Consider the following 23,028-nt stretch of genomic DNA (forward strand, 5'->3'; position numbering starts at 1 on the left):
ATAGGACAACTATGGCAGTTTCTAAACATGAGGCCCTCTTGCTAGGTGCTAGCATGATGACTGTTAGCATGTTAGCATTTTACCTAATTTATTCAAGTTTAAAGGCAAACACACACTTGGCATGATGTGGGGACACTATGGGACTGCATCAACCTTTTCCGTACTTGAGGCTTTCTTGCTAGGTGCTACCGCGGTAGCCGTTGGCACACCGGGCCCGAGGTTCACAGCACAGGTGGCCAGTCCATCAAAATTTCCGCGGGAATTTTCTAGTATGAAATTATTCTTGTAAATTTATGACTTTTACTCTCTGAAATGTCCAACTTTAGTCTTGTAAATGTATGACTTTGTTATGGTAAATTTACAACTCTAGTCTTATAACATTATGACTTCATTCTTGTAAATTTATGATTTATGAAATGTACTACTTTTTTATCTCGTAAGTTTAGGACCTTATTCTCATGAATTTATAAATGATTCTTGATGCAAAACAAACAATGATTTGTGATACATTGTTATAGTACCATCCTCCTGCCCTTTTCCGCTGCATGCTTGTTTCCACCTTCTCGCTGGCTGCACATTCTAACATTCAAATTTAAAAGGAAAAAAAATTAAACAGCAAAAACTGAAAAATCAGCAGTCATTTTCCAAGGCTCTCGTCAAAAGGTTGGGAACGGATCAGAATAATGTTACTATAATTATGGTAATGTTGCAAGAATAACTATTGTTATCTAAATAATTGTGATATTGTAAGGAAAATTTACATTGAAGTACAAAAGTTGAAATATTAAAAATAAAAAATAAATTAAATTAAAAATACTAGGACAAACAAAACAACAAATAAAGTGAGAACATTTCAACAAAATCACGACAATAATTCATTATTGCATTTGTATTGATAAAAGTTAGCCTTTAGCATTGCTTGTATTGCACAACACAAGAAACGCTTTGGGTGTAACCACTCTGAGTGTGGTGTAAATCCATAGGTAACTTTTGGCAGTCATGTGTCATGCTGAAAAATATTCATCATCAGTATGGACTGGAGTGAATATTATCTTTAAACGGCCAAGTCTTCTTGAAATGAATGAAAAATTGTTCGCCGTTTGTTGCAATTTGAAGAGGTTTTGAAACGGGAGAAACTTTATAACCCCTTCAACGACAATGGTTCCACCCATGCTGTGTAATGGCGTGTGATCGCTGTTTTGATTTGACAGATTAGCAGAGACCAAAGACATAGGATTACCGAGACTGTTTTAACCGTAAAAGAGTGTCGTACGCCATGGAGCACAAAGTCCGCCACGTTGGTAAGCCCAAGAGCTGGGCGGGGCCAGTCGCACAACACTGTGCAATGTATTCACTCGCGCTGAGTGTAAAATAAAGTCTTTACACTTTAATGAAATTAATGATTGTTATGTACTGAGCAGAGTTCATATATGTACGTACAGTATATAAATGTGTAAATATCCATTATACTGCAAAAATATGACCTACTTGTAGATGTCAATTTAAAAAAATGACACAGCTGGTCTTTTGGACCGTCTATTAGCGCAATTAATGACTGAACAGTGTGCCAAGGGCATGTTCACGATGCAATGTTTCTGGCTTTTGCTTCCTATCATGGCGGCCAAGCCCGCGCATGGCGTGCTACGGAAGTGGATACTGAGTCTCCAATCTCATCTCTCAAGAGTCAAGCGAGCCTGTGATTATGGAGCGTCTTTGCTGTCGAGGCGTTTTGGAAGCCGACTGGTGAGTGAATCATCTGGAATCCCTTTCACTAGATGTTCCGCATTATTCTTCCATTATCCGTCATTCATGCTACCACACTTAACATCCATCATCACACCGAACGTTCCAAACTTTTGCTCACCTCATTCAAACCCCACTGCATATAACAAATACGGTAACCAACGAAGCTCACGACAGCGGACAGCAACAACAAAGCTGCAAGTGAAGCCAACATGGGTGCGTGTTTGTTTTTCTTCTGTTGTTTGTTTTTCGTCACTCGTTCAGAACTTTGAACGGTGAAGAATCTTTTGCGAGATGCAGAAAGTAAGGGCTGTATATCTTCTTCAGCCAAAAGTTGTGGGAAGGCTGAATAGGCAGTGTGACAATGCCTTGTGGGTGTTGACCCAGCAGTGAAGATTATTTTCATGATTGTGTTGTGTTATTGCTTGCTTGGAAACTCTTTTCTTGATTCCCCTCGTTTTCTGTTACGCTTTCATCATCATTTTGACTGTAAGTCACTATCAGAAGCACTGACATACATTTACAACTTAAATTTTAGCATTTGTTCCATTAAACTGTATACAGCAGTCAGTTATTTTCCTAGCGTTTACATTTACAACTTAAATTTTAGCATTTGTTCCATTAAACTGTATACAGCAGTCAGTTATTTTCCTAGCGTCATGTGGCTGCACTGCTTCCAGTAGTGTTTGTGTATGTTGGATTAATTTGTTCAATAAGATTTCATTTTATATGGCAACACATATAAAATGAAGTCCACGTGTTGGCTGAAATGAGATAGGGTGAGGAGCTCAGTCATCCGGGAGGGTCTAAGAGTAGAGCCGCTTCTCCTTCACATCAAGAGGAGTCTGTTGAGATGGCTCGGGCATCTTGTCTGGATGCCTCCCGAGTGAGGTGTTCTGGGCATGCCCAGCCGGGAAAAGGCCCTGGGGCAGACCTAGGACAGGAGAGGGATTATGTCTCACAGCTGGCCTGGGAACGGTTTGATGTCCTCCCGGTGGAGCTGGAGGAGGTGGCCGGGGACCAGGAAGTCTGGGCTTCCCTACTGAGACTGCTGCCCCCGCGACCAGGACACTGATAAGCGGAGGAAAATGGATGGATAGATGGATGTGTTGCCATATCAATGTAATATGCCCAGGGCTGATGTCACTAAATGGAGTGGAACACAAGCCAACATTGTTCAATAGCTGGGTGGTTATTATATGCACCAAAATAAACTGTCAAACAATGACAGCCACCACTGTTTGTGATGCATTACACTTCCAACGTAATCGGTTGCATGATATTTGCAGAACAATACAAGTTCCGAAGCACTGTTTTTGAAGCAGTGTGATTCAGGACGTCTGACACAGAACTCAAGGCTTTGGGGTCATTTTACCATCTCTAGAAGTTATGCTCACTTTATGCAAAGAAGGACAGACTGTACAATACAGTGCCATAAAGTGCCATTATGAGTGATCTTTTACAGACAAATTGATGGATAGATTGAATGTGTCCTGTCCTGTATGTCTTATAGCATTCACTGTGGGAACGGAACTGGAGGAGTCTGTTAGAGAATGAGCTCCACTGCCCCTCTATTGTCCGATGGAGTGGGTGGTTGGGGGTTTTTGCAGTTTGTCCAGTGTCCTCCTGTCTCTCACTGTAAGAAACACCTGCGACTGAGCGTTGATACCTTGTTTGGTTTTCCAGATCACTTTGTCCCTCTGGTTTATGTCCCAATAAACCACAGCATGTCCGTTCACAGACTGGAAGATCTTCAGCAGGACCTAAGCTTAGTGTAGTTGTCTGAAAATTTAATCACAGAGCATTTCTAGTTACGTTCCTCACATTTGGCTGAGCGATAATTTTACAAGCATTGAAGCTACTAGCAGCAAGCCAGCCATATTGGTGACGGTGTATTTCAATTTAAGGGGACTTGTATTGATCAAATATTGTTGCAATCGTACTTAATGTGCTGGAGTCCCCCTCTCTCTATACGCCAGTGTGGCGCATCGCTCGCGAGGCTATTGCTCTACATGGGCGGCCGTGTTTGGAAACCATGCAACGGCACATTTATATCAGTATTGTAGTGTTTTTTTCTGGATGTCAAAAACTGAAGGCCCAGTTAGCAAATGTAACAAAAACACGGCACACTCACTCACTCCAAACTAACAATTATTTGCTTTAGTGGATTAATCTGAAGCTTCGTGTTTGATCGAGTACTCTGTTCGGCCCTAGAACAGTGTTGTCCAAACTTTTTCCAGTGTGCGCCACATACTGAACAATAAAGGGATGCAAGGACTGCTTTGTAGTTTTGTAATATAAGATGTGCTAAGAAGTTGGGGAAAAAAGTGTATTATTATATGAACATCCGTCTTTGCTCTTTGTTCCCTCAATTTTGTGGTTGTTTTATTTAAATAAAAAAATATATATATTTTAATTTATATTGTATTTTTTATTATAATCTTTGTGCTGTAATAACCTTTGTCAATTTTATTTAGAAATATTATGACTTTTATATGTACTTTTGTATGTATTCCCATAATATCATATCTTTTCTCCCAGCCCAATTTTCCCAAAATTACAACTTTATTTGTTGTTTGTTTCTATTGACCTTTAATGCTACTAAAATGACATCAATTTTCTTCATAATATTACAAGTTTATTCTGCAAAAAATTCCCTTTTCTTTTAGACTTATTTCTCTTATTTTTTCTGGATTTTTCCTGATTACGGAGTCGCCACAGCAGATTTTTTTTTGATCTGCATACTGATTTTGATTTGAGCCCTTTATATTCTGGATGCCCTTCCTGACGAATACTGAGGATGCTTACTAGTGGAGATTTGAACCATAAAATGACATTTTTGCATTTTTTTTGTATTGGATTATACTGTGTGAGTGTGCAGCTGGCCTATTAAAAAACAGCCGAGGGCAGTAAATGATGAGCCCTGCCCTAGACGGACGAAATCAGCATGAACCAAACAGTGGTTTTGTCCGCAACTTATCAGGAAAAAGGCCAAAATGCCCATCACCCTTTTCTACCGTCAAAGCTGATGTGTGTGTGTGAAAAACTGTATGTTTTAGCCTAAAACACAAAAATAACGGCTCTGTTTTCATGAAGGAAATTAAAAAAGCCACATTTGAGAGGCTGAAATCAGAGGATTTTTAGATTTACATTTACAGTAAAGAGAGACACAGACGAACTACGTCTACGCATAGGTATGTTTTTGTGCAGCCTCGTCGTGTTTTAAATTGTATTTGTCCAGACTCTTAGTTTTGGCAGTCCAGCCCTCACTCCCTAAAGGTTTTATTTAGCGGCTATGTCACCCCCATAGTATTCTCGCCCAGCTGCTCCCAACCAAAGCACCACAAGGCGCCGAGCACACTTTCATAGCTTAGTTTGGCATAATTGACACCACCCCGGTCTGCAAATCCAAAGGTACTGTTCCTGACTTCCATGCAATGTTGAAGAGACGTACCCTTTTCCGACTGAGAACCATGGCCTCTGATTTGGAGGTACTGAGTCTCATCCCAGACGCTTCACACTCAGATGCAAACCGTCCCAGTAAACACTGAAGGTCACAGCCCGAAGAGGCCATAAAAACCACATCATCTGCAAATAGCAGAGATGAGATTCTAAGGCCCCCGAATCGGACTCCCTCAACACCTTGGCTGCGCCTAGAAATTCTGTCCATGAAAATTGTGAACAGAATCAGTGACAAAGGGCAGCCTTGGCAGAGGTCAACGTTTACCGGAAACAGGCTCGACTTACTACTGGCAATGCGAACCAGACTCCTGCCCCGTTTGTACAAGGACCGGATAGCACATAGTAGCGCGCCACCAATCCCGTACTCCCGGAGCACCCCCCAAAGGACGCCACGAGGGACACGGTCGAATGCCTTTTCCAGGTCCACAAAGCACATGTAGACTGGTTGGGCAAACTCCCATGCACCCTCAAGCACCCTCGTGAGGGTGTAGAGCTGGTCCAGTGTTCCACAACCAGGACGAAAACCGCATTGGACCTCTTGTAACAGAGGTTCGACCAACGGTTGTACCTTTCTCTCCAGCACCCTGGAATAGACTTTCCCAGGGAGGCTGAGGAGTGTGGTTCCCCCTTTAGTTGGAACACACCCTCCAGTCACCCTTCTTGAAAAGGGGGACCACCACCCCGGTCTGCCAATCCAAAGGTACTGTTCCTGACTTCCACGCAATGTTGAAGGGACGTGCCAGCCAAGACAGTCCCTCGACATCCAGAGCCTTGAGGAATTCTAGGCGGAACTCGTCCACCCCCGGAGCTTTGCCACTGAGGAGCGTTTTAACCACCCCAGATACCTCAGCCACGGTGATGGCACTGTCCACGTATGTGTCCTCAGACTCTGCTTCTTCTATGGAAGGTATGTCAGTGGGATTGAGAAGGGCCTCAAAGTATTCCTTCCACCGTCCGACTACATCTCCAGTCGAGGTCAGCAGGCCCCAGTCTCCACTGTAAACAGTGTGGACCGGGCACTGCTTCCCTTTTCTGAGGCGCCGGACGGTTTGCCAGAACCTCTTCGAGGCCGACTGAAAGTCGTGCTCCATGGCCTCACCGAATTCCTCCCACACCCAAGTTTTTGCCTCGACAACCGCCGAAGCCGCGAACCGTTTGGCCTAACGGTACCTGTCAGCTTCCTCCGGTGGAACTCTGCCGGAGGTGAGAGTTGAAGACTCGACGAATGGGAGACTCTGCCAGACGTTCCCAGCACACCCTCACTACTCGTTTGGGTCTACCAGGTCTGTCCAGCATCCTCCCCCGCCATCTAATCCAACTCATCACCAGGTGGTGATCAGTTGACAGCTCAGCCCCTCTCTTCACCCGTGTGACCAGAACATGCGGACGCAGGTCTGATGATACAACTACGTCGATCATAGACCTGCGGCCTGGGGTGTCCTGGTGCCAAGTGCACTTATGAACATCCCTATGTTCGAACATGGTGTTAGTTATGGACAAACTGTGGTTCGCACAGTACTAAGGCCAGTAACATCACACCGCACGGGTTCAGATCAGGGAGGCCGTTCCTCCCAATCACGCCCCTCCAGGTCACACTGTCATTGCCCACATGAAGTCTCCCAGTAGAACGACAAAGTCACCAGCTGGGGTGCTCTCCAGCACCCCCCTGATGGACTCCAAGAAGGCCGGGTACTCCGAACTGCCGTTTGGCGCGTACGCACAAACAACAGTCAGGACCCTTTCCCCAGCCCGAAGGCGTAGGGAAATGACCCTCTCGTTCACCGGGGCTGACTCCAACACAGAGGCACCAAGCTGGGGGGCTATTAATAAGCCCACACCAGCTCGCCGCCTTTCCCCTGCAGCAACTCCAGAGTAGAACAAGGTCTAGCTCCTCTAGAGGAGTTTGGTTCCGGAACCCAAACTGTGGGTTGAGGTGAGTCTGACTATGTCTAGTCGGAATATCTCAGCCTCTCGCACAAGTTCAGGTTCTTTCCCCACCAGAGAAGTGACATTCCATGTCCCAAGAACCAGATTTGGCCGCCGAAGACCAGGTCGCCCAGTTACCCGCTTTTGACCACCACCCACCCAACACTCGCCTGCGAGCCCCTCCCCGGGGCCTGGCTCCAGGGTGAGGTATCCCACATCCAGGCGAGGTACGGTTCCTCCTCTTATTTTTATTCATATGGGTCTTCTGAATCACTCTTGGTCTGTCTCGACACCTCGGACCTGTTTGCCTTGGGAGACCCTACCAGGGTCAAATAGCCCCAGACAACATAGCTCCTCGGATCACTCGGGCACTCAAACCCCTCCACCACGATAAGGTGGTGATTCTCGGAGGGGGGTCTACAACTAGGCAAACACAAAACAGGCCTCGAGTTTGAACCCTGAACCATAAACCATTCTTGGTAACTCTTGCTAGCCTTATTATATTATTATATATCTTCTTTCTTCTCTTTCGGCTTTTCCCTTCAAATAGTAAATATATACCGGTATATTCTCTGACATGGTCACATTAAAAGTCACCCACAGGTTGAAATAGACCTCCCACTGCAAGTCACGACCTGTGCTTCCAGATTCCAAAGTAGTATGCTGGTTTTTTTTAACCCGTAGCCTGCTCATGGCCTCTCCTCTTTTGTGTCTCCTCCTCTCAGGTAGAGCAGTCTGTGTCATGGTGGGAGTGGAGTCTATTTCTACGAGCTGGTGAGTGTGTCAACAACCCGCAGACGCACAGGAAAAGAATGGCTCGGAATGTTAACTTTGACCTGGGCCACCCGCTCATGGAGGCTGGACTGGAGTGAGTGTGGGACTTCTTCTTTTCATGTTCTCAGTGTAGTCTTGGGTGTAATCTGAAGCTCACCTGTCATTGCCCAACAGTAGGCGTAGACTTGGGAACAAAAGATGATTGGACCGTGTTGCTCTTTGACATTGTCTTTGTCGTCATGCTAAGGCTTTCTTTGCTTGTTTCAACCTGGCCTAGTTGCGCACAGAGCCTCACGTTTGGCCATTTTCACCAATCAGGGAGTTGCCTTGTTTCATTAGCGCCACTAATCATATTATTACCTATTTATTGGTGACTTTGTTGAATCACAGCACTTGCATTGTACCTTTATATCCACAAATACAATTCGATAACTGCTCTTTTCAATGTCTCTTGCATGCCTCGTTGCAATGCCTCTGAACAAGGCTGTAGGTTGGAGTTACAGGTATTGTGCTTTTCAATTGCAGTGCAGTAAGAATAGAATGTTCTAATACACAGTTGAATTGGACCATCCAGTCATCCCTGTGTTTGGGTGGAAAATAGATGCTTGCTTGGATGAACTTTAGTAGTTGTTGTTAATCATTTGACATCCTATGGTCATCTACAACAGTGGTGTTCAACTGGTGTGGCTGCGGGACCCCCCAGCATCGCCCCTCAGTAACAAGTGGCGACCCAAACGGAGTGAATTTTTCAAGTTAAAATTTAAGAGAATGTTTTCAACACAGCGAGATGCTCTCTTTATGGCACGCTCTTCTCCAGCAGATATCTGCAGCCGTGTGTCAGATAGATGACACATTAAGATTAAGATTAAGATTAAGATATGCCTTTATTCGTCCCTCAGTGGGGAAATTTGTATTGCACAGCAGCAAGAGTACAGAGTCAGTTAAGCAGTACAAAATACACAATATAGAAAAATAAACAATATAAACAGCCCAAGTATTAACAGAAATCAACAGTTTTTCCCAGAGTTATATACAATACAGTATGTAGATAATATGAAACCAGATGAGATATATGACCAGTCTTTACACTGATATCCTGTTAGAGAGTTAATATGAGGAAATACTTCACATAGAACTTAGTATATTGCATTAGTGCCCTTAATATTGCACATGGAGGTTTATCAGATATTGCACAGTGAATGGGGTCTGGAGTAACTATACTGACTAAAAGCAAGTATTACACAGATGTACATAGCAGTGTAGAAGTCTATTGTGAGCGGTGCTGGTTGTACAACCTGACAGCTGCAGGAAGAAAAGACCTGCGATATCGCTCCTTCACACACTTGGGGTGAAGCAGTCTATCGCTGAAGGAGCTCTCAAGTGCTGTCAAAGTGTCCTGCAGGGGGTGGGAGTCGTTCTCCAACATACTTCCTCTCGCACTCAGTCACCCAGAAACATGCACGCACCTCACTATGGAGGACCAAAACTGCCAAAATAATAAATAAATAAATAAATAAAAGTGGAAATAAAAACAAAAATGAAAAAAAAAATCAACAAATTAAATACAAAAAAAATAATATAAATGGAAATAAAAACAAAAATTAAAAAATATATACATAAATAAATAAATAAATAAAAGCAAAAATAAATACAAAAATAAAAAACAAGATTCAAAAATTACAAATAAATACAAAAATAAATGTAGAAATAAATACAAAAATAAATATATAAATAGAATTACATATCAATAAATAAATAACAGCACTCTGCTCTCATATGTATTTATTTCATGCAGCAGACAATGTCAGCTTGAAATGCAGAAGGAAAAACTATTCAAATGAGGGGGCGGTCCTAAGTGTGTCTTGGGTTGAACTGTTCGCCTATTGGTTACAAGTAAGTCTCCACGGCTTGCATGGACAGCTCCAGCGATGGACGACCAACTTGTCCACTGTCACCAGAACTTGCGATTTGAATGTTTAGGTACTCCACAACTTCACACAAGGTCCTGTAAACTACAGGGTCGACCTCTGAGTCTGTTGTTTCATTTGTGTGAATTAACTGCTCCAATAAGGCTTCCACCCGGAAAAGCAGGTAATCCGGGGAAGCATTATCCGAAATATCTGCTAGCAAACGGAGATCCCTGGAGATTGCAGCCATATTTACCGCCATTGAGAGTGGTGTGGTGACTTCCTCTTGCTGTGGCTGTTTGCAGGCATACCTAGTCGATTTTCGCACTCACATGTCGATCAACCAATAGGCGAACAGTTCAACCCAAGACACACTTAGGACCGCCCCCTCATTTGAATAGTTTTTCCTTCTGCATTTCAAGCTGACATTGTCTGCAGCATGAAAAAAATACGTATGAGAGCAGAGTGCTTTTATTTATTTATTGATATGTAATTCTATTTATATATTTATTTTTGTATTTATTTCTACATTTATTTTTGTATTTATTTTTAATTTTTGAATCTTGTTTTTTATTTTTGTATTTATTTTTGCTTTTATTTATTTATTTATGTATATATTTTTTGATTTTTGTTTTTATTTCCATTTATATTAATTTTTGTATTTAATTTTTTGATTTTTTTTGTCATTTTTGTTTTTATTTTCACTTTTATTTATTATTTTGGCAGTTTTGGTCCTCCATACCTCACGGCTGCAAAGGGTAGCAAGTAAATAGCGCAGATAAGGACATGAGGTGCAGTCACAGGCATTGGTTGCGACCCATCAGTTGAAAACCATTGATCTACAACATGCTTCTTGTTGTGTTGATGTTAAGAGTTCAGTGAAGAGTTTGTGAATGAATATCACTGTAGCATGGTGGAGACGGACAGAGAGATGTGTTTCTGAGTACATGTATGGTGTTGCAACTGAGTACTGCTATTCTCCATGGTTCTCCTGACCTCCAGTGCAGCACCCCGGTGAGGTGTTGCAGCTGGAAGCATGCCTAGTGATGCTCCACGGGGGGAAACCTAGCCCAAACAGCGACTGGACACCATCACCCTGGAAGCCGGAGACTTGGCCCTGTAGCTCACACTACCAAAAAGCATAGTGAAAGAATGAAGGACACACAATATATTAGCTTTCAATGCTATTTCATGTCTTTATGCAACATAGCATGCACACTCACACTATTGGTGCAAGTCATGACAATGGCATGCACTGTTATTCACACGGATCAGACAACCATTGTACTAAGATACTGAGTGTCTATGTCGCCGTATTGAATTGTTTGCTCCCATCCAATCATCGAAAGTGACCTAAACTGTCAGCAATTGGCCCCAGCTTCCCCTGCAAAGCTGACCAGGAAAAGTGATAGAGGGTTACGGTCTCATTCATATTCCTACATGTGTAGTGTTATCTAAGGTCTGAACTTGTGTATTGGGTATATTGAGTATTGCAGCCTCTATCCCACAACCTATAGCTCTGTTTCCTGCAGTTATGTACACGCTCACATCTGTGTATCCTGCTGTCAGGAGCCTGGCTGATGAGGAAGGCGTTCATGACTCATTCAACCAGCTGATCGCAGAACAGACTTACAACGGAGGCCTGGGAGATGCCTTTGAGCTGCAGCAGCTACAGAAAGAACTAGATGAGGAAAGTCAAGGTCATACAAAGACTGCCACTTACCACCTTAGTACCTGTACTACGTCTTCCTCATACTGTGGGTTGTTTTATTTTGATTCCTCAGATAATGTGGCCCACCTGTCTAGCCTTGGACCTGAGTTCAGGGAGAGGAGGAAGCAGAGACGGGTACTTGGATGGGAGGATGATGAAAGAGTGGTTGACCCCTCCACTGGCGAACGATGGTCTTCAGCCACCTTGAAGATCCTGTCTTCTATGCCCAGTCGTACCATTGGTTAGCCCCACAAAAACAAGACATGTTATGTATGCATAAAAAATACAGAGCTAATCTGTGGCGTTTATGTAAGCCATTTAATGTTGACCCCCACTCAGAAACTTGTGGAGGAACATACAGTGCATCCGGAAAGTATTCACAGCGCTTCACTTTTTCTACATTTTGTCATGTTACAGCCTCATTCCAAACTGAATTAAATTAATCTCTTACCTCAAAATTCTACACAAAATACTCCATTATGACAATGTGAAAAAAATGTTTTTTTTTGACATGTTTTGAATTTATTAAAAATAGAAAACAAAAAAAATCACATTTACATAAGTATTCACAGCCTTTGCTTAATACTTTGTTGATCCACCTTTGGCAGCAATTACAGCCTCAAGTCTTTTTGAATATGATCCCACAAGTTTAGCACACCTATCTTTAGGCAGTTTTGCCCATTCTTCTTTGCAATAAGTCTCAAGCTCCATCAGGTTGGATGGGAGACGTCTGTGCACAGCCATTTTCAGATCTCTCCAGAGATGTTTGATCATTTTTCCTTCTATCCTGACTAGTCTGCCAGTTCCTGCTGCTGAAAAACATCCCCACAGCATGATGCTGCCACCACCATGCTTCACTGTAGGGATAGTATTGGCCTGGTGATGAGCAGTGCCTGGTTTCCTCCAAACATGGCGCCTGGCATTCACACCAAAGAGTTCAATCTTTGTCTCATCAGACCAGAGAATTTTGTTTCTCATGGTCTGAGAGTCATTCAGGTGCTTTTTGGCAAATTCCAGACGGGCTGCCATGTTCCTTTTACTAAGGAGTGGCTTTCGTCTGGCCACTCTACCATACAGGCCTGATTGGTGGATTGCTGCAGAGATGGTTGTCCTTCTGGAAGGCTCTCCTCTCTCCACAGAGGAACGCTGGAGCTCTGACAGAGTGACCATCGGGGCCTTGGTCACCTCCCTGACTAAGGCCCTTCTTCCCCGATCGCTCAGTTTAGAAGGCCGGCCAGCTCTAGGAAGAGTCCTGGTGGTTCCAAACGTCTTCCATTTACGAATAATGGAGGCCACTGTGCTCACTGGGACCTTCAAAGCAGCAGAATTTTTTTCTGTATCCTTCCCCAGATTTGTGCCTCAAGACAATCCTGTCTCGCAGGTCTACAGACAGTTCTTTTGACTTCATGCTTGGTGTTTGTGCTCTGACATGCACAGTCAACTGTGGGACCTTATATAGACAGTTATTATATTTCCAAATCATGTCCAATCAACTGAATTTACTGCAGGTGGACTCCAATTGAGCTGTAGAAAGATCTCAAGGATGATCAGTGGAAAAAAGATGCACCTGCACTCAATTTTGAGCTTATGTAAATGTGATTTTTTTGTTTTCTATTTTTAATAAATTCAAAACATGTAAAAAAAAAAACTTTTTCATATTGTCATAATGGAGTATTTTGTGTAGAATTTTGAGGTAAGAGATTAATTTAATTCAGTTTGGAATGAGGCTGTAACATGACAAAATGTAGAAAAAGTGAAGCGCTGTGAATACTTTCCAGATGCACTGTAGCATTAGCATGTTTACTGGTGCTCTTTTAGGCCGCAGCAGGGGAGCCATCATCTCGCAGTACTACAACAGGACCATGCAACTTCGGAGACACAGGCAGAGCAGACCCTCCATCCAAGACTTCTCACGCTCGGCCAGACCCAGCATACGAGGTTATGGCTTGGAGATGGACAATACGGATGTAGAGGGTGAGAAGGAATGTTTCGAATTTTTGGACTATTTACTGTCGCTCCAGAGTCACATCAGTCAAAAAATGCGTCGTGCAAGACCACGAGCAGACATTCATAATCGGGAAAGGCAAGTTATTCAACTACACAATAGCATACACACAGGCTGAATAGGTATCCTGTATGTTGAAATAACACCTTGTTACTTAACACAATTACACAATAGCATATATACGTACCTGGGAAGCTGAAAAGGCTAAATTAACATAGCCAGCCAACAAGTCCAATGAACAAGTTACCCGTAAGCAAGTTCACCGAGCTCCCAATCTCATTCCACATCACAGGGCTACAGGAGCCGCATAGTTGTCACAAGTTCAAGTTGGTTCATGTTCGTCAGTCTGAATTAACATCTGACAACTTGTTAAATGGTATTTACATTATGATTAGGGCTGTCAAAAATAGCACATCAGCAGCATTAATTTAAAAATGATTAACGCATGAGCATCATGTCAAGCCACATCTCTCTGTTCTGACAGCAGAAGGCCCTGCAGGGTCTGCCACTGTAATAACTTCACTCTGACCTTAACACATCAACAGCAGTGCAATTCCGACCCATATATTGGATGTATCTTCAACTCACTAACACGTCTCTAGTCTGCTCGTCCTGGGAACAAGACTTCCTAATTTTCTCTAGACGACAGCGAGGTGCATTCACTGACATGAAAAAGTGAAATCACAACATGTTTATTATGCACGTATGGTGTGGTCTAAATAGATTTAAAAAGAAAGACAAAGAAAAACAGTAATTTGTCTCTCACTAACGTAACTCTACTGCGCGAGTACAGTTTGCTGCATTTTCAGCATGCTTGGAAATTTCAAAAACAGTGATTTCAACTAAAAACAATAAGTGCCTTTGAACACAACCCTCATGGCTTCTGACAACATGGTCAACATGGTCACAAGTATGATTTCAAATGTGCTAGTGTTAGACTAGTATTAGGCAAATCCATTTTCACGTGTACTATCTTTGAGGTTGATTTCAATGGAATACATTTTATATTGTTTAATAAAATGAATATATACATATTTATTATTTTTTATATTTATTCTTATACATTATAATATATAAGATAATAAACTATAATATAGTAACTTCTATTTAATTTTTATATTTATATATTAATATTATTTCATATTTATTTATTTTTTATATTTATTATTATACATTGTGTCCTGTCCATCTTTCTTTTCATAAAATACAGCAAAAATTGACATATTTCACACAGTGTGGCAAATGATTAATCGTGGTTAATTCATTTAAAAAGTGTGATTAATTTGATTAAAAGTTGTAATCATTTGGCAGTCTTACTTTTATATTTTCTATATCTAATATATTTTGATACGGGCCGCACGGTGAGCGAGTGGTTTGCATGTTGGCCACACAGTCAGGAGATCCATTGCCTTTATTCGTCCCTCAGTGGGGAAATTTGCAACATGAAACGTGTCCCTAGGTATGAATGTGAGTTGCCAGCTCGGATAGGCTCCAGCATACCTGTGAAAGTAATGAGGATAAGCGCCATAAAAAATGGATGGATGGATGTTTTGATATACAAGTCATCACTATAAGTCACTATACACTATAGTCACTATAAGACCAACCAAACCATTGAATGTGTGACTTCTAGTCCAGAAAACACGTAATATTTGCATGATGTGCGCTCCTGCTATTCTGGCTGTTAGGCACGTGTAATACAAACCAATTCTCCCTGTGTGTGTGTCTTAGTAAATAAACGGGAACGTCTGGTGAATAATTTGCAAAACCTGTCGGTCAGCGACAGAGTCAGGATGCTCCAAGCGATGCCGCTCAGCGTGGCAGAAAAGAGTGAACTCAGGTAAGTGCAGCGTTTGATCAGGTTATATGACTATCCTTTCTTTTTCAATGGCTTATACGAGGTACGGTGCTTGTGTGCAGGAGTTTAGCTTTGCAGAAGGAGAGACGGACGCTGTCTGGAAGTCAGATCCCCTGCTGCAGTCGACTCAAATATTACATCATCATCGTGAGTTATTTCCTTCTCTCGTATCTCTCGTCTATTTCTTCTCTTCATTTACAAATTTGTATGCTTAAATATGCATATTTTCTCATGAATAATAGGCCATAGACAACCATGAAAAAGCAAAGTGGCATGTATTCAGCACCTCCTTGTAGTTAATGTAGGCGTAAAAAGGACTCTCACAGTTGTCATGGTCACTGACCAGGTGGAACAAAAGCTGAATTGTGTTCAGCAAAAAAAATCAACATTTTGTGTCTTTACAGTACTTGAATCTTGGTAAACCTTTGCCTCCTCTTCTCAGGCGGGGAGACAGAGTTGGTACAGCTCGCTGTCCTTCCTGCACTCCCTCCAGCTGTGGCAAGAGGCACTCAAGCGGGTCAGTGGCCGCTTCGGCAGCGGAGTCCTCTCATACTTCCTGTTCCTCAAGACCCTGCTCTTCTTCAACCTCTTCCTCTTTGTGGTGACCTGTGCGCTCTTGGTACTGCCTCAAGCGGTGTACCCCCCGTCGCAGTCTGGTGGCGGACACAACTTCACTGGACTGGAGATCCTCACTGGAGCCGTAAGCTGTTTTTCTGAACTATTTTGAGTACATCGCCAATTTTCGCCAGTTTTCATACTTGTGACTCATAGCGTAACCTACCTACCGCACCATGTGTGCATACAATTACATATCTATGCAAAATATCCATGCCAAAATTACCACACAGCCAATTGCCACAAGGCATGCTGGGTAGGTTGTGGTACTCTCTCCTCCAACATTTTGCCGTGTGTGTCGCATTTTTGCATGCTTGCAAAATAGGTGACTATACGGGGTGTTATTTCATGTCCAAAGTGTTCTTCTTAATTGTCTTTCGTCTTTTTTCTGATTATGGAGTTGCCACAGTGGAGCTTTATTTTGATCCGCATACTGATTTTGGCTTGAGCACTTTATATTCCGGATGCTCTTCCTTCCTGTTTAGCGTCCAGAACGCTAACCACTACACCACGCCAGCTCTCATGTCTAAAGCGTTCTAATAATATTTTAAAAGGGTATTTAGAAAGTCAGCTGTTTTGTGTCATACACATGCAATTTTCTGTTATGATTTTGACCATATTGGGCAATACATGTGTCGAGGTGACTATAGGGGTGTTATTTCCTGCCTATAGGGCTCTAATAATGTAAAAAGCTATTTAGAAGGTTGCGAAAAAAGTTTTCTATGTCCTTTGTCTTATTTTATGTTACTATATGAACCAGTCATGACTTGAACCAATCATGATGTGCTATATACTATATCACTATATTGACATTTACTATGGTACCCATTATGTCATTGTATGGTCATATCACCTTGTACTTCGGTACGAGGTGCATTATTTAAAAAAACAAACAAACCCTAAACTGTATTATGGAAAGCAGGAAGTGAACAAATGTAACAGTTACTGATTGTAAAAGTACCAGATGGAGGGGTAGGATTTAATAAGCTTTGCTTCTTCCTACTCCTTTTGGACATGTGGAACTGTGAACTGATTATGTGATGCAATCAATTGTAATCTGATGCATGTTCAAATGAAATAAAATCATAACCATAAAAATATATTGGGCCTTTATGTCTTATTTTAGGTTACTATATTGGGCAAGCAAGACAAGTGTAAAGTTTACTATAGGGGTGTTATTTCATGTCTAGTGGGCTCTAATGTAAAGAGGGTATTTAGAAAGTGGTAAACAGGTTTTCTATGGTCTAACTACAAAACTTTCCTTTATAAATAAGGAATCCTACTTTGTGTGAACTCGCTTATTGACAAACGAGAGAGTTATGTAGTAAAGACATTTAACCTTGCCAGTGTTAGCTGTTGGTAATGAATATTTGCACTGCTGTGCATGTCATGATGTTTCAGGGCTATTTCTCAGACACAGTGATGTACTATGGATACTACTGTAACTACACGCTGCAGATGAGCTGCAGGAGTGAAAGTGAGAGCGGAGGGGAGCATATGTCTGCATCCAACACAACCAGCCTGGACTGCACGTTGAAACATCTGCCTTACAAGATGCCGCTTGCCTATTTCTTCACTATCTGCGCCGCCTTCTTTATCACTTGCATCATCCTTGTGTACAGGTACACTTTCTTGAGAGGGAAATGCAATTCTGAACATAGACTGTAACAATATAGCACTCTTTAGAGGGAGTAGTAAAGACTGCATGCAATATAGTTCATGCTTATAATATAATGTTTATTATCTCCCACCAGCATGTCAAAGTCATTTGGTCGCAGCTTCCGAATTGACAAATCTCACAACAACCTGGCCTTGAAAGCCTTCTGCTGCTGGGACTTCAATGTTATCAAGAAAACTTCAGTCAAACTCATGTCTGAGAATATCTGCACCCAGCTCAAGGTACAAGAAACAAACACCCCCACCCACACCATTTCCAACAGTTTCTCATGTCTCTCTCTCTCTGTCCTCACAGGAGCTGATAGCAGAGGTCAATCATAAGCATTCCAAAAACACTGTGTGGCAAAAGCTGTGGAGACTGGCGGTCCACAGTCTGGCCTGGGCCATCTGCATAGCAAGCACCACCGCCTGTGTGCTGAGCATTTACTACTTCTCTGACTACATGCACCAGGTGAGGTGGCAACGGTTCTTTGGGTCCATCATTAACACATTCGCTTTTCAACCCGACCACTTGCTCCCTACGTTTATTTGCGAGAGAGGCCCACAGAGGTGATGATGCAACACCACAATAGCAGAGAGCACGTAGGGGCAGTTTTAAGTGCATTTTGGCCTGCATCTTTGCCCAAAAAGAGCTCTGTGCAGCAACCAGGAAGTGAAAAGCTTGTTGCGTGAAGGTTATGCATCGAATATAGGCCAAGTGCATAATTTTCTGTGTGCCTGAAAAATCAGTCAAAAGCATCACAAATGGCCAGTACCGAGAGGGACGGCTCGGATTGCGTGAGTTAAATATTACATTGTGGTTGAAGTTTCATCACATGTCGATAAGCAGCCGTGTACTGCTACATACTAAATGGTAGCACAGAGTGACAATGATAATACAGTGTAGCCTAGAATAAACTGCACAATATAGATATAAATACTAAGTGCTTTCAGTGCAGTGGAAACTCAGTTTTCATCATTAATTGGTTCCATAAGGTCAGACAAAAACCCAATCAATTTTTCCCATAAGAAATCATATACAGTTGTGCCTCGCCGCTTGCGTGGATGCTCACTATTTGTACGTACGGTAACCGAGACAGTGCGTCAACGAGCTTGTACATGAAACTCTTGCTTATATCCCAAGTAAAGGAGCCCTGTCCAGATAAACTTGTCACTCGACAGAACCTCCAGCAAAGTTCTCGCAGTGTGAGCACGAACCCGTTGTTGAGCGAGGCGAGCCTGCTGGCGCTCCCAGTGCTTGTGTCCCTCATCAACTTGCTGCTGCCTGCCATGTTCAACCTGGCCGCCTGGATGGAAGACTACCAGTCACCCTCTGTGCGCACATATGTTGCCATCAACAGGTACAAGCAGGGCACGCATGGACTGTTAAAAGGAAGAGAGCCATCCATGGGTGACGAATGTGTTTTTCCTTTTCCTAGAAACTTGATGTTGAAAGTGAGCGTGCTGGGAGTGCTCTGCTACCACTGGCTCGGTCGGGTGGCTGCTGATCCAAACAGTATTGGCCTCCAGGTAACGCAAATGATCACAACGGTAAGAAATTAGCTTGGCTTTTTTTGGCATATGATCCCCTTTTGAAAATACCGTCCTCAGTGCTGGGAGAGTTTTGTTGGCCAGGAACTGTATCGCTTCCTGTTAATGGATTTCATCTTTACACTACTAGACACCTTGTTTGGAGAGTTTCTTTGGAGGTGGGTCATTCTTAACATGAGCTTTTAGTGCCAATATGCAAGAAGTGTGAAGCAACCTATGGACAAAGTGTATGTGTACACACACAGCGTTTGGATTGTATCCCCCTGCTTGTCCGCAGGTTGTTTTCTGAGAAGGTGCTGAAGAGGAGGAGGAAACCAGTGTTTGATATTGCTCGGAATGTGCTCGATCTCATCTACGGGCAAACCCTGGCCTGGTACCACTCTTGTCTCTGAACTCACCCGCACCATGGACTTGAATTCACGCTTTGTGTTTAACATTCGGTGTTGTCTTCTTCAGGCTGGGCCTTCTCTTTACTCCTCTGCTGCCTGCAGTGCAGCTCCTCAAACTCCTGCTGCTGTTTTACATCAAGAAGGTACACTCTCTTTCATCAACAATTGGGAAATGTGAGATGTTGTGAGCCACACCTGTGCATCTTCTCCCCACAGAAGAGTGTCATGATGAATTGTCAGGCCCCCAGGCGGCCGTACAGAGTCAGCCAGATGACCACCACCTTCATCACGCTCCTCTGCTTCCCCTCCTTCCTTGGGGCCTCAGTGTGTGTCACATACACCATGTGGAGGTAAACTCATGTTCCATTCCAACCCGGGATGAGGGCGTCATGATGATGCAGAAGACTGAAGCACTCCTCACTTCATGCTCTTCTCTCCAGTATCACGCCCTCCTCGTCATGCGGCCCCTTTCGGACACTCAAAACAATGTTTCAGGCGGGGAAACGCTGGGTGGAGGATCTGGAACATCACAATCCCAATTTATCTCTGCTGGCCAAGGCCCACTCCTACCTGGTGGAGCACCCGGTGTTCCTGTTTGTGGGAGCAGGCATCTTCTTGTTAGTACAAACGCACGGAATGTTTATATATTATAAAGATTAAGGATTGACCGATACATCGGCCGGCCGATATTTGCGTTTTTTTCCTTGTACCGGTATCGGCCGATACGCACGTGGGTTCGCCGATGTATTTTTGACATCCGTCGGGGCAGCTTTGTGTTGCCCCGGTGGCAGAGGACCCTGCAACGCACGTAGTCGCGGGACCCGGCCCCCACTGTTGAATCACATCAAGGGCACGTTTTCACAAGTAATAGAGTTAGCTTGCTTTTAACACTAAGCCCATTACATTTCACTGGGTGATCACTAGGCCTAACAGTTTAAGTCATGGTGTGACAACAAAAATGCCCAAAAACATCACATACCAACGCAACAGATGAATAAAAGCACTCTCACTATTTGAGCAGAACAACTATGCAACTTTAAATGCGTGTCGTGTTATGTGTGTGCGCTTTCTCCAAGCATGCACACACACAGAAGAAATTGGAGCAGCCGTGTCTGCTTATGGGAGGTCTTTCTTTCGTGCACAACACAAACTTCAATGATGAGAGAAATGTTTTATATATCGTACTAAATTGTGTCAGTGTGATGTGTTTGTGGAGGCGGGGGGGGTGCTTCACGCTGCGGAGGAGCAGTCATCACATTGATGCTAGATAAATTTAAGCGACAGAAGTGTTTTGCACATGGTTGAATATTTATTCCTTAAGTTGATAATGCCGTTTAAATGTGTGTTTTAGAAAGCTGAATCCTACTGTGTTCAGTGTTTACATTTCAATAAATATTTGTTTAAACATGAGACCGGTAATATTTATTATCACGGTCATTTTTTCATGTAAATTGAGGGATCAAAAGCAGTATCGGCCACAAATATTGGCCCAAGCAAAATCAGCCATTGGCTAAGGGTGATGGGAAAAAAATCGGTATCGGCATCGGCTCCCAAAAAACCATATCGGTCGATCCCTAATAAACATGTGTTTCATCATGTGACTTTGTCAGGCTAGTGAGGCCAAGCATATTTGACACAGGATATCTTATCCCACCAGGATCGTCATCTATTTCCACAGCCAGGTGGTGGATGGGCAGAGGAAGATCATCAGCTTACTGCAAGAGCAAATAGAAAATGTATGTCGGACTATGTTATATTGTATGTCACCATCAGAATGTCATTTCATAAGGTTTGTGTATGTCCTCCCTGACCAGGAGGGAGAAGACAAGAAGTTCATCATCACCCGTCTGCAGTGCATCCACGAGCAGAGACGAACCCCCTCCAGAAGACTTGCAAGCCAGGTGAGTGTGAGACTGGCTGAGCCTCTCGTCTTCCAAGAGGTTACATCTTCACGCGTATTCCTCTTGTGTTCCTTTGCAGGACTCCACCCGCTGAGACTCTTTGGCATGCAAACATGGAGGGCATTTAATTGGAAACGAGGCCTGACAAGATGAGCTAATATGCCATACTTGTATTGAATTCAACTGTGTTATACTAGGGAAAGGCAGGTGATTCCATCACTCCACCTGGCAGGTTAGGATGAGATAACCGAGGACATCTTTCAACTGATTGAATCAGTTAGAGAAATAGATATGTAGATGCACTTTTCCACTAACTGTGAACTTTCAAAAAATCTAAGCTCTGCCTATATTGTGTATGGGGTTTTTTTTTAATTTTTTCATGTTTAGAAATACTGTTTTACGTGTGTATGTAGGTGACAGGATGCTGGAAATTGTATTGTGTTTTTAGCGTTGTAACTGTTTTTTCATTAAATTATATTTTATTTACATTGTTGTATTTATTCATGATGCATGCTAATAAGTGACATTTTACAAACATTATATGACCATTTTTAAAAAATGTAATTATATTGTTCAACGTTAGAAACTGCCCTGTGATTGGCTGGCCACCAGTCCATGGTGCACCCCGCCTCTTGCCTGAAGACAGCTGGGATAGGCTCCAGCAGCCCCTGTGACTCTCGTGAGGATAAGCGGTAGAAAATGAATGAATGAATGAACGTTATAAACTCATCGGAATTGCTAATGATATTAATGGTTTGAAAAACAAGACCTATCCAACCTATTTGGTTTGTTTTTTAACAAAGGTTACACATTCAACATTTTAAAAGGGAATAAGCTGCATATTTGACACTTTGTTTACATAAGATTGAGTAATAAGATATATATTACACAATAACAACTGTTGGCTTTTGTGAACCACTACATAAAGCTTAGATGTCAATACTTTCTTGATAACTTTAGCATATATTTACCTTTTAACCTTCAACCTTTGACCTTCACCTTTTCAATACAGTCGTCCGTCCATACATCACGGTTTGAATATCAACTTTTTGAATGATTGAATTTTCTGCGGGTGCTCCTCCCACATTCTAAAAACATGTATGCTAGGTTAATTGGCGACTCCAAATTGTCCATTTCCCGCTCTGTTTCAAACACTTTCTTAAGTTTACAACAAACACAGTAAATGGGAGGCTAACAGCAGGAAGCCAGAAGGTCTCGAACTAGCATGTGCCTTCCTTGTTATAGTATTTATGCAGGGACATTACTCCTACCTACGTGGATCAGAGTGTGATGTGTATCTGCATCTAACTGGCTCAAGCTTGGATCAGTCCAGGGAGTGTGTGTGTGTGTGTGTTCTACATGTACGAGCAACGGCAAGCTTGATGAAGTTGCCAGGCAACATAATGGGGGGGGGGGGGGGTGTTCTTAAGCTGGAAACATTGTAACACGGAATGTAGTAAAACAATGACCTCTGGTATACAGTGCATATATACAGTACAACATATCAATATGTGTTGTTTTAGCCTGTTT

At 42.7% G+C, this 23,028-nt stretch overlaps 1 protein-coding gene across 4 annotated transcripts; it reads left to right on the forward strand.

The window, feature by feature from the left end:
• The first annotated feature begins 1,577 nt into the window (after positions 1–1,577).
• tmc6b (transmembrane channel-like 6b) lies at positions 1,578–22,184 on the forward strand. 4 transcript variants are annotated; one of them, XM_058091105.2, is made up of 21 exons: positions 1,578–1,743; positions 7,857–7,999; positions 11,382–11,512; positions 11,597–11,764; positions 13,342–13,497; positions 15,260–15,368; positions 15,449–15,533; positions 15,829–16,086; positions 17,403–17,623; positions 17,756–17,900; positions 17,974–18,129; positions 18,840–19,018; positions 19,097–19,187; positions 19,269–19,366; positions 19,486–19,581; positions 19,665–19,740; positions 19,814–19,947; positions 20,038–20,214; positions 21,255–21,333; positions 21,412–21,498; positions 21,578–22,184. In XM_058091105.2, exons 1-21 carry the CDS (start codon positions 1,585–1,587, stop codon positions 21,590–21,592), a joined length of 2,763 nt encoding a protein of 920 aa, XP_057947088.2. In that variant the 5' UTR covers positions 1,578–1,584; the 3' UTR covers positions 21,593–22,184. The 4 variants fall into 4 exon arrangements, with proteins under 4 accessions (XP_057947088.2, XP_078649545.1, XP_057947096.2 ...); XM_078793419.1 differs by having other exon boundaries at positions 19,817–19,947; XM_058091113.2 differs by lacking the exon at positions 1,578–1,743 and adding an exon at positions 1,752–1,959.
• The last annotated feature ends 844 nt before the right edge of the window (positions 22,185–23,028 follow it).

Source organism: Doryrhamphus excisus, linkage group LG9 (assembly GCF_037039965.1).
Source record: "Doryrhamphus excisus strain RoL-2023G ecotype Guam linkage group LG9, RoL_Dexc_Guam_v1.1, whole genome shotgun sequence".
Lineage (NCBI taxonomy): Eukaryota > Metazoa > Chordata > Actinopteri > Syngnathiformes > Syngnathidae > Doryrhamphus > Doryrhamphus excisus.